This window comes from Myotis nattereri, assembly GCF_964212035.1.
Source record: "Myotis nattereri genome assembly, chromosome: 7".
Taxonomy (NCBI): Eukaryota; Metazoa; Chordata; class Mammalia; order Chiroptera; family Vespertilionidae; genus Myotis; species Myotis nattereri.
Window position 1 is genome coordinate 44,373,341 of NC_138082.1, and position 14,748 is coordinate 44,388,088.

The 14,748-nt window shown below is 40.1% G+C and overlaps 1 protein-coding gene across 1 annotated transcript in view; it reads left to right on the forward strand.

Moving 5' to 3' along the window:
- The first annotated feature begins 223 nt into the window (after positions 1–223).
- The window catches only part of SP3 (Sp3 transcription factor), a 50,410-nt gene continuing 35,885 nt past the window's right edge, over positions 224–14,748 (forward strand). The window contains exons 1-3 of the mRNA XM_081095636.1: positions 224–381; positions 854–979; positions 9,968–11,327. Of these exons, the coding sequence (XP_080951762.1) occupies positions 247–381; positions 854–979; positions 9,968–11,327 (1,621 nt within the window). The 5' untranslated portion in view covers positions 224–246. The remainder of the gene's footprint in view (positions 382–853; positions 980–9,967; positions 11,328–14,748) is intronic.

Consider the following 14,748-nt stretch of genomic DNA (forward strand, 5'->3'; position numbering starts at 1 on the left):
GGAGGGATAGAGGAGGAGGAGGAGGGTTACAGCGCGGCGGGCGGGGGCAGCCGCGGGAGGGGAGGAGGGAGCCGCCGCCGCCGCCGCCGCCGCGGGGCGGGTGGGGGAGGGGAAGGGGAGTCGGCCCGGGCTTTCGGAATAATTTCGACTCGGCCCGCGGGCCCCCTCCCTCTCCTCCACCCGCCTTCCTCCCCACCCCCCCGCGCTGTGCCTGCAGCTCCTGAAAAGCCCGTGAAACAAGAGGAAATGGCTGCCTTAGACGTGGACAGCGGCGGCGGCGGCAGCGGCGGCGGCCACGGCGAGTATCTGCAGCAGCAGCAGCAGCAGCAGCAGCAGCAGCACGGAAACGGCGCGGTGGCGGCGGCGGCGGCGGCCGCCCAGGTGAGGCGCGGCTGAGCCCCGGTCGGCTCCCCCCTCGCGCCGCTTTCTCCTCCCCTCGCTCTCCCCTCCCTCCGCGCCTCTCTCCTCCCCTCCCCCCGCCCCGGGAGCTGCCGCCCGAGGCGCCAACGCTCCGACCCCGCCCGCTCTCCCCCGCCCGCCGCCTTTTTGTGTGTGTTTGTGTGTGTGGGTGAGTGTGTGCGCGCCCTCCCGGAGGTGGCTTCGGGCGGAAGGTGCAGGCCCGGCGCGCTGCCCGCCGCCCGCCTTCCGCGGACGCTCGAGCGGCCGTGCGTGCGAGCGGGAGGACACGAGTCGGCGTGCGGGAGGAGGAGGAGGAGGGGAGCGGAGCGCGGGCTGGCGCTCGCCCGGGCGCAGCCTGCGAGGACCGAGTCGCACTTCCTGTGCGAGCGGCGGCCCGGCCCTAACCGCCACCCCTCCCCCTGTCTCCCTCTCTGAACCCGCCCATCGGGGGTAGGACACTCAGCCGTCACCGCTCGCTCTGCTGGCCGCTACCTGCAGCAAGATTGGGCCGCCATCGCCGGGCGACGACGAGGAGGAGGCGGCCGCCGCAGCCGGGGCCCCCGCCGCCGTTGCCGGAGCGGTAAGTCTCGCGCGCGCGCGGCCCGCCCCCGCCGAGGCCCAGCGCCCGCCATCCCGGGCCTGCGGCGCTCCCGCCGCCCCGAGGCCTCCCGGGCGCCCGCGCCGTCCCCGAGGCGATGCGGACCGATGGCGCGGCCGGGGCGCCCCTTCCTGCTCCTCACAGACTAGTGTGGGCCTGCAGCCAGCCCCGGCTTTCCTTACATTGTCACTGCGGAACCCCGATTCGGATTCACGACAAAATGAAGTCTGCGAGGGCGGGGGTGGAAGGCTCCAAAATGGATGTTTGAGTAATTCATATCGCTGCTGGAAACTCCTTCCCAGCACCGCGGCGTTTTCAAGCACAGCCTGTCGGCCATGGGCAGTATCAGCCGGAGCCACCGTGTCTCCAGCTCTGAGTATGTTGAACCTGGAGCTTTTTCGGTTGGAAGTTACGAGATCTTACTGATTTAAACCGTAAATCGTTAAAAAAAAAAAATGAAGGAAGGAAGGTTTAACTTTTTGAATTATGTTTTTGTATGCAGGAGTGGATACTTTGAAGTGCTTTTTTCAGTGACCATTCTAAATTGTCGGATTTTAGTTTTTGCAGGCTCTTATTTGGCAGTAATTTTTCGTAAGTGGAATAAGTGAAACATTTAATTAGCGGCTGGTGAAGTCGCTGAAGTTACTTAGATAATACTTTGGCTTTTGAAATTGAGAACCTGAATACCAGTGTTAGAAACAGAAGTACATGTAAGAAGTTGTACTTGCATGCACGCTAATGCACACCACACTTGAACAGTTGAATTTGGCTCGTCAGGCCGTCTTATTGTCATTGCTGGTCTGATGGGACGGGGTAGATGCTTTTTTGTGGTGTGTTGTGTCTGGAGCAGGGGGAGGAGCTGACCTGTTATCTGAGGGTTTAATTCATCTGATCTAGGAAAACAGCTTTTAGCACTGTTGCTTGTGACTTATATTTGCTGGAATCATTGCTGTTGCATTAGTGTAACATGTAGATGTATTTACTTATTAAAATAATTGAAATATTTCCCTTTGAGGTGGATTATAGGACTTGATTTGTGTGTAGTGATATTTGGAAGAAGTCACAGTAGACAAAAAAGTTTGATATTTGATATAGTCTGCTGGAAATTCTTAATATTTCTAGGTAGTAAAAGTGAAGCTAAAGTTAAGCTATGTTTAAGGTTGTATTTGTAATTTTAGTGCTTCAAGATATATTGTAGAGAGAGATGAATGGTTTTAGTGTCTTAAAAGTATGATTTTTAAGTTTTGTGCTTTTGTAAGCAGATTAAAATGTAAAGGCATAAAATTATGTTTGTGTGAGCCATTGTTACTTTTAAACAACTTATGGATTGATAAACCTTTTTAAAGAACTACATCCCTCTAGCTCTACAATGACAAGACAAATTGGAACCACTGCATAAGTAAAATTGCAAGCCAGATTGCTTCTACTTACCTTTTTAATATTTTCAATTAGAACAAAAAACTTTTTGTAGCTGTAACTTACCAAGTTTAGGTATCAGCTCACCAGTGGGGGAGGGGAGAAATAAAGGAGGAAGTGAAGGTGAAAATATGTATGTGAATCTTACATGAATCTCAGTCCCAGGAATGGAATATTATCTCCAACTTTAGCCTACTCTGGCCATATATCACTTGTAGAAAAGTTGTTTCCATGCCTCTTCAACTCATACTCTGAACTACTAAATCTCTACGGATATATATTTCCCTATAGATGAATATGAACTAGAATCAGTTGCAGCATTTTTTTTCTTTGTACGTTTGGTACCTGTGCAGAAAATTTTTCACTGAATAAAATTGGTAAGACTGGCTTGAATATGTTTGCCTTAGGAAATGGGAAAATTATTTTTCTTGTTCAAATGAATTTCATACATGTACATCTTGAAAAATGAGAACTTAAGTGATTTTATGGGCAATTTTTTTCCACCTAAAAATGTGCTTAGATCATCTGCTTTAATTACTCAAAATACTGGGAATCTTGAGATATCTATAGAGAGCTTTATTTTGTAGCTGTGTTTCTTTAAAATTCTTGTTTTGGAAGAATTTTAAATTTACAGAAAAGTTGCAAAGATAGAACTTGAGGGTTTACCGTATTCCCTTCACCCAGCTTCCCCTAATGTTAATATAGCCATGGTATGTTTGCCAAAACTAGGAAATTAACAGTGATACAGTATTATTAACGACAAATTTTATTCTGATTTTACCAGTTTTTTCAGTAATGCCCATTTTCTGTTCCAGGATCCAGTCCAGGGCACCACATTGCATATAGTATTGTTATATTTAAAATCAAATGAAATACATGCATTTCAATTTTATGCCAGTTTAGTTTGGTATTTTAGGATTAAAAGGTTATTAAAAAGCCAATCACCTGAACTAGAGATTTGCTTTAACTATTTCAAATTTAGAATTTGTTTTAATATGATATGGGTTCCTCCTGGATCCTGGCCAAGAATGGATACCCTCAGTACTGTGCTGAATAGATCTAATCACAAAGCAAACTCACCTGTATTGCCCTACACCAGGGACTCCCAAGTTGGTTTGATGGCAAGGCTCTTTTCTACTTTATTAAAAGTTGTGTAGTTAATTAAAAAAAAATCTTTATTGTTGAAAGTATTACATTGGTCCTCCTTTTTTGTGTAGTTAATTTTTGAAATAAATCAGGGAACGGAGTAAAGTAGACCTTCGTGAAATATTAACTTAACCTGTTTTGCGTTTGTGTGTACTTACGTATTATTAATTTATTTCTTTTGTACTGTAGTGTAATAAGCTGAACAAGTACATACTGTAAAAGTTGTTGCCTGATCTTCACCTTAGGTTGTAAATTTAGTGTTCATTAATTTAGTATATACATGTTGGTGAGCTAAAAAATGAACAATAGCTTATTTTTTAAAAAGAGGTTATTTTTACCATTACTTAAAAAGATCTACATTGTCATTGTAATGAATTCATTGGGTATTTGTTTTTATTTGAAGTCTGTTTGAGTTCTTTAGTGTTCCTTGAAGATTTCAAGAAACTTGAGTATGTACTTACCTAAGACTGGTTTTCGTTTGTTTCTACCTAAGCTTCATACTTTATTGTTTCTGGTTACACTCTTTGCTTGCCAGTTTGGCTTTCATATAAAGCCATTTGTGGGAACTGAGAAGTTAATAATCCTTTTCAAATGGTATGCAGTAAGTGGTATGAATTTTTTCTTTTTCCCTATCTACAGGTATTTGAGAAGATAAACCTTTTTTTCTTTTCTCTCATCCCCAAGTCCCCACCTCCATCCCATTTTTATGCCTGGTTGTACTGGAGAATGCCCTTGTAATGAACTTCTGTAGTAGCGTTTCAGGGCTACTATGGGTTGTGGTCCTTTCACTGTGTAATTATGTGTTTATATGCAGAAGGAACCTTAGAGTACCTTCAGTTATAATTTTTTACAGTAATGCCAACTTCCACCTAAATATGGGAAGTATTTAGATAGTATTTTGTTTGTTGTCAAGTGAGAATGTTAAAGTTACTGAGAGAAACACTGGTGGATTTTTCTTTTAGTGTGAAGTTTATGTAAAGGGTTGTCTTGATCCTAAACCAAATACTAGTTCTGGCCTGGGTTATGTGATTTTATGCTCTCTCTTCCTTTGTTTTATATAGTATTTCCAGGTAGCCTAACAGCAGAGTTTTTACAGCTCTTTTTGCTCTTAGATGATTTTCTAATTTAGCCCTTTCCCTTTTGGTATCTAGAGTACTGTCTTTTCGTGGTATGCTGCTGATGAAATTTCTTACAAATGAATGGTCTTAGTAGGCTTTGTAGTTTGAAATATCTGGGACTTATTCATTATGGAGTTATGGAAATAAATAGGTTTCAAATTGATGTAGTTTTTCACAGAAGACTCTAATATCTCAGGGTCAGTTTTATCCATTTTTTTTATCACTTTCTTTGCAATGGTTTTAAAGTAAGATACCTTTAACTATTCATTCAACAAATACCTACTGATCTTTGATCCAGGAATTGTGCTAGTCATCTAATGAGTGTTTTTCAAATCTGTCCTTAAAATTTTAGTAATCATAATGATGCCTTAGGATTGTATAAGGCCTTATAGTTTGTAAAGGTTAGCAGTTTTGATTCTTACAACCCTCTAGGGCAGTGGTTCTCAACCTTCTGGCCCTTAAATACAGTTCCTCATGTTATGACCCAACCATAAAATTATTTTCGTTGCTATTTCATAACTGTCATGTTGCTACTGTTATGAATCGTAATGTAAATATCTGATATGCAGGATGGTCTTAGGCGACCTCTGTGAAAGGGTCGTTCGACCGCCAAAGGGGTCGCGACCCACAGGTTGAGAACCGCTGCTCTAGGGTAATACTTTCCCCATTTTTAACAGAAGTTCTGCTCTAAATCACACACAATTCTACAGTTCTAGCTAGGACCAGAACTCAGACCAGAACTTTTCGCTAGCGCAATATATTCCTCTTTCCCCAGCACAATCTTAGCTTAAATCATGGAAGTCTAGTAGTTTTCTGATTAAGTATTTTTCCTCATTCCGTTAAAAAAAAAAAAAAAAGAACACAGCCCTGACTGAGTGGCTTACTTGTTTGGAGCATGAGCATCGTCCCGTGTATCAAAAGGTTACAGGTCCGATTCCCTGTCAGAGGACACACCTAGGTTGCAGGTGTGATCCCAGGTTGGGGCCAGGGTTTGGGCTTGTAGGGGGCAAACTGATCGTTTCTTTCTCACATTGATGTTTCTCCCTTCCTCTCTCTAAAAATCAGTTTAAAAAAGATTCTGTAGTGAGGGTTTAAAAAATTAGCATTTAGTAAATCTTTTAAAACTGTAAGTTATTTCATTAAAGAAAAACATCTTTTATTGCTTTCTTCTTCTTTTTGTTAATCCTCACCCAAGAATATTTAGAGAGTGGAAGGGAGGAGGAAAGACACAAAGAGAAACATCAATGTGAGCGAAACGCATTGATTGGCTGCCTCCCGCATGCCCCGACCAGGGTCAGGATTGAGCCTGCAACCGAAGTACAGGCCCTTGCTCAGAATTGAACCCGGGACTCTTCAGTCCAGGGCTGACGCTCTATCCACTGAGCCAAACCAGCTAGGGCTTATTGCTGTATTTTTTTTTTCTTATTAAATTATCTCTTGCTGTTCCTAGCTACCCCCCCCCCCCGCGTGGGGTAAATAAACAAATAAATAAACAACATTAATAAATGCATAAATACATAAATAAATAAATTTTAATTCTTGCTTGAGGACATTTTTTTCCATTGATTTCAGAGAGAGAGGAAGGGAGGAGGAGAGTGAGGGAAGGCAGGAGAGGGAGGAAGGGAGAGAGAGAGAGAAAGAGAGAGAGAGAGAGAGAGAGAGAGAGAGAGAGAGAGAGAGAGAGAGACATTGATGTGATAGAGAAACATCAGTTGGCTGCCTCATGCATGCCCCCCAACTGGGATCAAACCCGCAACCTGCTTATGTGCCCTCTCCTGGAATCCTCTACCCTTCAGTGTAAGGGAGGATGCTCTAAACACTGAGACACATGCCAGGGCATAAATATTTTTATATGTTTTTCACTTTATTAAAAAATGTTCAAATCATTTTGTCCTAGATTTGGGGATTTCCCTTTTTTTGGTAGTTTCTTTTTTGGAGGAGGGGATTTCCCTTCAATTAATGACCTGCTTTGTTGGAAAAAAGTGGTACTACAGTTTATTTAGCTTCTGGAGAGGGAGGGGTGTGCTTGGATAGTATTTACTCAGAATTGTCATTTGAGTAGTTGTATTTATTTTCAAAGAATTTCTTGTCTAGAAAGCTGTTCACTGATGGTTGAATATCTGCCCTATTATTTTTCTGTGAAAAGAATACATTATATGTCATAAGTTAACTTTTAAAAAGATTCTAAAGGGTCTAAATGCTAGCATTATAAAGTTAATTTGTATCTGAGACACTAGATTCTTTTATATAAGTTAAATAATTGTAAATTTAATCCTAGTCAGAAAAAAATTCAACAGTTGATTCTTTAAAGGTGATCAATAACCTTAAGATAAGAATTGGTTTTTAGACATACTGTACTGCAGGTTTCAGTATAAAGTACAGATTAACATATCTTTAGTTTATTTAAAATGCCAAGAGAGACTGAAATGAAATGTGAATTGTTACTTTAACATAAGGAAAGATGACTTAACCTTCTAATTTCTGTACCAGATAGAAGTTGAGTGATGTGTACATTAATGTTTGGTGCTTCATTTTAATAAGTTTAATAGATTTAAAAGATTGTATTAGTCATTCATTCATTTATTTATTTTTATTTTTTGTTTGTTAATCCTCATCCGAGGATATTTTTCCATTGATTTTTAGGGAGAGTGAAAGGGAGAGGGAAAGACAGAAACATTGATGTGTCTTACATCGATTGGTTGCCTCCTGCACGAGCCCACAACCAAGGTATGTGCTCTTCACCGGAATTGAACCCGGGACCCCTTGGTCCTCAGGCCAATGCTCTATCCACTGAGCCAAACTGACTAGGGCAAAAGATTGTACTTAAGTGATCATTGTTTTAGTTCAGGCTTAGATGTTTGTACTGGTCCCACAGTTTCTCTGCTTGTACTCTCTTCCGCCTTTCAGTCTCCTTCACTTAGTTTATCTTTATAAAACAGATCTGATTGTACCTTTTATAGCTTTCATTCACTGTGTGCAGGATAAAGTCCAAACTTCTTAGCAGAATCTACAAAGCCATTTACTACAGGCCCTGATAAAAATGTCTAGTTCTGTTCTCCTTTTCTCTGAATCTGAGCCTTTTCTGGATCCTCTCTTGAACACCAAACTACATATTTCTTTTTGTCTGTGACTTTATTGTTTTTATACCTTTATTAATTCCTCTGTCTCTATTTCCTAAATACCCAAAATGAATTATTAAATTTTATTCTAAGGTTACTTTAAATATAACTTATATGGGATATTTGTTTTTTAGTCTTTTATGTTCCCAAATAGTGTTTTGATCATATGGCTAGTATATTCTTTTCACATATAGTAGCATGTTATGTGTATGGCTGCTTGGATAGATTGTGAACCATTTGATGGAAAAGATTGTGTATTTCATGGGATTACTCATATGTTTATTTCATTTTAACAGATATGCACAAATATCTTGAATTGTGTCATTAATACTGTGGTTTTATTGAAAATATATACTTTTAACTGTGCTTCTATATGAAAATTAGGTAATGAGTTTCTTTAATAAACTTTTAAGATCTTCTGGTTCTGTGATATTTATATTAAAAATGTGGAATGGGTTATGTTGAGAGAACAGTATTTGTCTAACCTTTTTTTATGGTCACAGACCTTTTTTGAAAATATGTTTAAACCCTAGACACAGTATCCTCCCCTCCCCCATTATACTTTTCACTTTCTCAAAAAGTTGGTAGCTATGAGAGGATTCAAAGATGCTTTGAAACTCAGGCATGGATCCTAGGTTTAGAATGCTGGGCTAGATATGTGTATGCTCTCATTGTCTACTGATATGTGGTGTTTTAGGAAATCACATAGATCTAGAAGGAAGTGGGATAGGAATTGTTTTATTTTGTTGGTAATTAATATAGGGTTTTATTCCTCATGTCTTTATCCCTGGTCTTAGTGGGAGACAGTGTGGTATAGTATTTAAGGGCCTAGGTTCTGGAGTTTGACTTGGCCTAGTTTTATATCTTGTCTTGGCATTTGATAGCTCTGTGATTTGTCCCTCAATTTTCTCCTCTGTGAAATGTGAATAATGGTAACACCTACCTCAGGATTGTTGAAAGGAATAAATAATAAAATCTCATAAACCCCAATTAGAGTACTTGGCATTAAAAAAAAAAAAAAAAAACACAGCTCAAATGCTAGACATTACTGTTACTATGCCCTAAAAAATCTGTCCTTTGACATTGACATGTAGGATTTTATTGCGTTTTGCTTTTCTACACTGGTGTTTTTCAAATCTTATTTTTAAAGTATTGGGATGATACCTGAGTTTCCAACAGGTCACAGATTGCAAAATGTAAACGCTGGGCACTTTACTGTACACTTAAAAAGAATACTAGGTAAAGACACAGTTTATATCCTCTGGCTCTTGGATCTTAGAAAAACTTTTCAGATGGGGTGACTTTGCCATGTAGTCATGGGGCAATAACCTTTCCTCGTTAAATTTTTAAAGGTGTCATTTTTTTTAGAAGTAATTCATGGGAAAAATAAAGAATTGCTAATAGAATATCCCTAGCCATGAGTTTGCTCCGGAGTGCATTAATACATGCCATAAAAGAGTTGCTTTAATTATTTCATTAAAGGTTTAGATCAATAATATACAAATCTAATTCACATGGTTTGATAACACTGCACTAATGTTTCTTTTTTTCTCATATGTAATGCACCTGATATTTTAGTGCATTGTATATTTTTTGAATTTTTTTTTCAGTGTTTGAGGTATGTTTGGTTTGAGCTGTTTATACTTTTTTTCTAGCCACTTCTATTATTTTTAATTGTATAGCATTAGAGATCATAGATGAGGGAATAAAAGATCAGTTAATGGTCATAAAGCAAAGACTGCTTACTGAAATTTTTTCCTGCTCAAATAGCATGGGTTATTTTTACAATAAAAAAATTGGAAATGATAATTATTGTAGTTTATTTTCTGAAATTTTTAAGAGAGAGAGAAGGGCGGGGGGAGAGGAAGAGAGAGAGCCTGAACTCAGACTATCAAGATTGATTTGTTGTTCCACTTAATTTGTGCATTCATTGGTTGATTCTTGTACGTGCTTTGATGGGGGATCGAACCGGCAACTGTGGTGTATCAGGTGATGCTCTAACCAGGGCTGTAGGTTATATAGTACTGCTTCTATATTTGAACTCCACTGTGTTATTAAGATAACTTTTATTTTTAGGTAGTAGGATTTATATCAGTTTTTAGAGTTTTGAGGACTGGTTTAACTCTACTACAAATATATATCTCAAAACAGTTTTTGTTTTCTTCATCCAGACAGGTGATTTGGCTGCTGTACAGTTAGGAGGAGCACCAAACCGATGGGAGGTTTTGTCAGCCACACCTACAACTATAAAAGATGAAGCGGGTAATCTAGTACAGATTCCCAGTGCTGCTACTTCAAGTGGGCAGTATGTTCTTCCCCTTCAGAATTTGCAGAATCAACAAATATTTTCAGTTGCACCAGGATCAGAGTCATCGAATGGTACAGTGTCCAATGTTCAATATCAAGTAATACCACAGATTCAGTCAACAGATGGTCAACAGGTTCAGATTGGCTTCACAGGAACTTCAGATAATGGAGGTATAAATCAAGAAAGTGGTCAAATTCAGATCATTCCTGGCTCTAATCAAACCTTGCTTGCCTCTGGAACACCTCCTGCTAATATTCAGAATCTCATACCACAGACTGGTCAAGTCCAGGTTCAGGGAGTTACAATTGGTGGTTCATCTTTTCCTGGCCAAACCCAAGTAGTTGCTAATGTGCCTCTTGGTCTGCCAGGAAATATTACCTTTGTACCAATCAACAGTGTTGATCTAGATTCTTTGGGACTCTCGGGCAGTTCTCAGACAATGACTGCAGGCATTAATGCCGATGGACATTTGATAAATACAGGACAAGCTATGGATAGTTCAGACAATTCAGAAAGGACTGGTGAGCGGGTTTCTCCTGATATTAATGAAACTAATACTGATACAGATTTATTTGTGCCAACGTCCTCTTCATCACAGTTGCCTGTTACTATAGATAGTACAGGTATATTGCAACAAAACACAAATAGCTTGACTACGTCTAGTGGGCAAGTCCATTCTTCAGATCTTCAGGGAAATTATATCCAGTCGCCTGTTTCTGAAGAGACACAGGCTCAGAATATTCAGGTTTCTACAGCACAGCCTGTTGTACAACATCTACAACTTCAAGAGTCTCAGCATCCAACCAGTCAAGCCCAAATTGTGCAAGGTATTACACCACAGACAATCCACGGTGTGCAAGCAAGTGGTCAAAATATATCACAACAGGCTTTGCAAAATCTTCAGTTGCAGCTGAATCCTGGAACCTTTTTAATTCAGGCACAGACAGTGTCCCCTTCTGGACAAATAACTTGGCAAACCTTTCAAGTACAAGGGGTCCAGAACTTGCAGAATTTGCAAATACAGAATACTGCTGCCCAACAAATAACTTTGACACCTGTTCAGACACTTACGCTTGGTCAAGTTGCAGCAGGTGGAGCCCTGACTTCAACTCCAGTTAGTCTAAGCACTGGTCAGTTGCCAAATCTACAGACAGTTACAGTAAACTCTATAGATTCTACTGGTATACAGCTACACCCAGGAGAGAATGCTGACAGTCCTGCAGGTAAGTCTTAAGTCATATTGTAACCATAGATAGGTTCAGTGATTTGTTAATATGTAGGGAAATATTTTGCTTTAGATGTTTATCAGTATCTATCTTTAGAGATGTTACCCTAAATTTGTATGAAAAGTAGACATCAAAGTGTCTTCCAAATTGTTCATTGAAATTTTGTAGTTTTTGAAGTCAAGGATTTCTCCATTATGCCAGTATATTTGTAGTTTTTCTTTACTCAATTCTGTATTTGTTTTCACATCTGATTGGTGTTGTCAGACATTACAAAATTTTTATTTGGCAGGTAAAGTGTCTTGGTCATCCTTGGTGTGATGTAAGTTCAGTGTTTTCTGCACTATATTTAATTGGGGAATCTGGCATAGTAAAAACATGGTACTGTTGTCTCAGCCAGTAGCTAGCTAGCTGTGTGATTTTGGGCAAGTTACTTTTTCTCTTGCAAAACTCAGTTTCCTCATCATGTAAAATTGGGTTGTTGGACTAAGTAACTATATCTAAGTTAGCTTCCCAGACCTAAAATTCTTTGATTCTTTGACAGTTTATTCTTATAAGTGTGTAGTGGGCTTTGAACTTAGTTGTGCTAGACATGTTGTTATTTTATAGTATGGGGTAGAAATTTCAGAAGTCTACTCTTTTTTTGTGCAAGAATTAAATAGAATAGTTTTAAAAGAAATGCTATGAACATTATGTGTTATAATGTTGTTTATTTAGATGACATCTTACTCTGTTGTACTAAATCCTTTTACTCTTCTACTTTAATTTGTTCTTTTTTGGAGATTTTAATTTTTTTTTAATACTTAAATTCTTACCTAAGGATATGTTTTTCATTGACCTAGAGAGACAGGAAAGAAAAGAGGGGGCAGGGAAATGGGGAGAGAAAGAGAAAAACATCAATGTGAGAGAGAAACTTTGATATTTTACTTTTCATACTTGAGAACCTGCAACCTGGGTATGTGCCTTGACTGGGAATTTAACCATCAATCTTTTGGTGCACAGGAGGAGCTCACTCAATGGAGTCACTCTGGCAGGGTGGGATTTTGTGGAGATTTTAACCCTCCATTAAGTCAGTGATTCTAAATTCTTAAATTGGGATGCTTAAATTTAATTTTTATTTATTTATTTATTTAAATTTAATTTATTGAAATAATTTCCATCACAATAAAGACTACCTTTTTTTCTTTTGAAAAATTTGCAGTATATGCTTAGAAAATTAGAATTGTCTTAAAGCCTCAGGTCTGTTCTTGGAAAGCCTTTAATTGCACTTGAGTCTTCTGAAGCTGTGGTTTAGAGCAATAGTTCTCAAAGTGTAGTCTGTGGACCCCTGGGGGATCTCTATGATTCTCTTAGAGGTCCTTGAGGTAAAACTACTTTTCATAATAATACTGAAGTTATTTGCCTTTTTCATTGTGTTGACATTTTCTCTGATGGTGGCTAAAACTGCTTGTGTCTTAGCACAAATCAAAGCAGTGGCACAAAACTATACTAGTTATATTCTTTATGACATTGCACTTGCAGTTAAACATGCATTTCACTGAAGAATTATCTTGTTAAACTAGTCTAAATAGTTATTTTTACTAAATCTTGAACCTTGAGTGTGAATGTTTTTAAAAAATAGTAGCTTTATTGAAATGTAAGTCACAACCCATAAAATTCACCCTTTAAAGTATACAATTCAGTGATTTTTAATATAGTCACAGACTTGTGCAACCATCACCACTATCTAATTTTAGAGCATTTTCATCACCCCCCCCCCACCTCCCATATCTGTTAGCAGTCACTCCTCATTCCCCTCCAATCCCCCCCCCCCCCCCCCCCCCCGGTGTCCCCTCAACACACACCACACCTTAGCCCTTGGCAATCACTAATCTATTTTCTGTCTTCCTGGATTTGCCTTTCATATCAGTAGAATTCCATTTCATATTAATGAAATCATATAATAAATGGCTTTTTGCATCTGGCTTCTTTCATTTAGCATAATACTTTCAAGATTCTTTTTGTGGTTGAATAATATTCCATTGTACGAATATCCCATATTTTATTCATTTATCTGTTGATGGACAAGGTTTCTATGTTTTGGCTATCTCTCTATATAAAAGCCTAAGCGACTGATCGACTGATCGCTATGACGTGCACTGACCACCAGGGGGAAGACTCTCAATGGAGGAGCTGCCTCCTAGTGATCAGTGCGCTCCCACAGTGGGAGTGCTGCTCCGCTGACTGACGGGCGCCAGTTGCCGGGCTCACGGCTGGCAAATGCAGCTGTGGCGGCACGAGCCCCTCCTGCCTTTGCGGCAGTGCTACTAAATGGCTGCAGGCGCAGTGGGGCCCGAGATGAGTGGGAGCGGTGTGGCTCCCGGCCAGGGCTCAGGCTCCTGCTCGGCCACCTGCGGCTTTGTGCACTACTACATCCCTTGGGATGTTGGACTGCTGGTTTCGGCCTAGGCCTGTGGGGATCAGGCTGAAACCAGCAGTCCAACATCCCCCGAGGGGTTCCAGATTGCGAGAGGGTGCAGGCCAGGCTGAGGGACCCCACTGGTGCACAAATCTGTGCACTGGGCCTCTAGTTATGACTAATGCTGCTATGAATATTATGTGTACATATTTTGTGTGTGGACATGCATTCATTTTTTGGATATATATTTAGCAGTGGAATTGCTAGATTGTATGGTAATTCTATATTTAACATTTTGAGGATCTTCCAAAATGGTTTCCTAAAGTGATTGCACCTTGTACACTCTCACCAGCAATATATGAGGGTTCCAGTTTCTCTGCATCCTTAACAACATTTATCATTGTCCTTTTTTAAAAAAAATTACTAATTGAAGCTTTATTGTTCAGATTATTACATTTGTTCCTATTTTTCCCCCCATAACTCCCCTCCACCCAGTTCCCACCCCACCCTCCTCCCTCATTCCCCACCCACTGTCCTCATCCGTAGGTGCACGATTTTTGTCCAGTCTCTTCCCGCATCCCCCTCACCCCTTGCCCCCCCCAAGAATAGCCAGTCCACTCCCTTTCTATGCCACTGATTCTATTATAATCACCAGTTCATTCTGTTCATCAGATTATTCACTTGATTTTCAGGTTCACTTGCTGATAGATGTTCATAATTTGTTGTTCATAATTTGTATCTTTACCTTCTTCTTCCTCTTTCTTAAAGGATACCTTTCAGCATTTCATATAATCCTGGTTTGGTGGTGATGAACTCCTTTAGCTTTTCCTTATCTGTGAAGCTCTTTATCTGACCTTCAATTCTGAATGATAGCTTTGCTGGATAAAGTAATCTTGGTTGTAGGTTCTTGGCATTCATCACTTTGAATATTTCTTGCCACTCCCTTCTGGCATGCATAGGTTCTGTTGAGAAATCAGCTGACAGTCGTATGGGTATTCCCTTGTAGGTAACTGACTTTCTTTC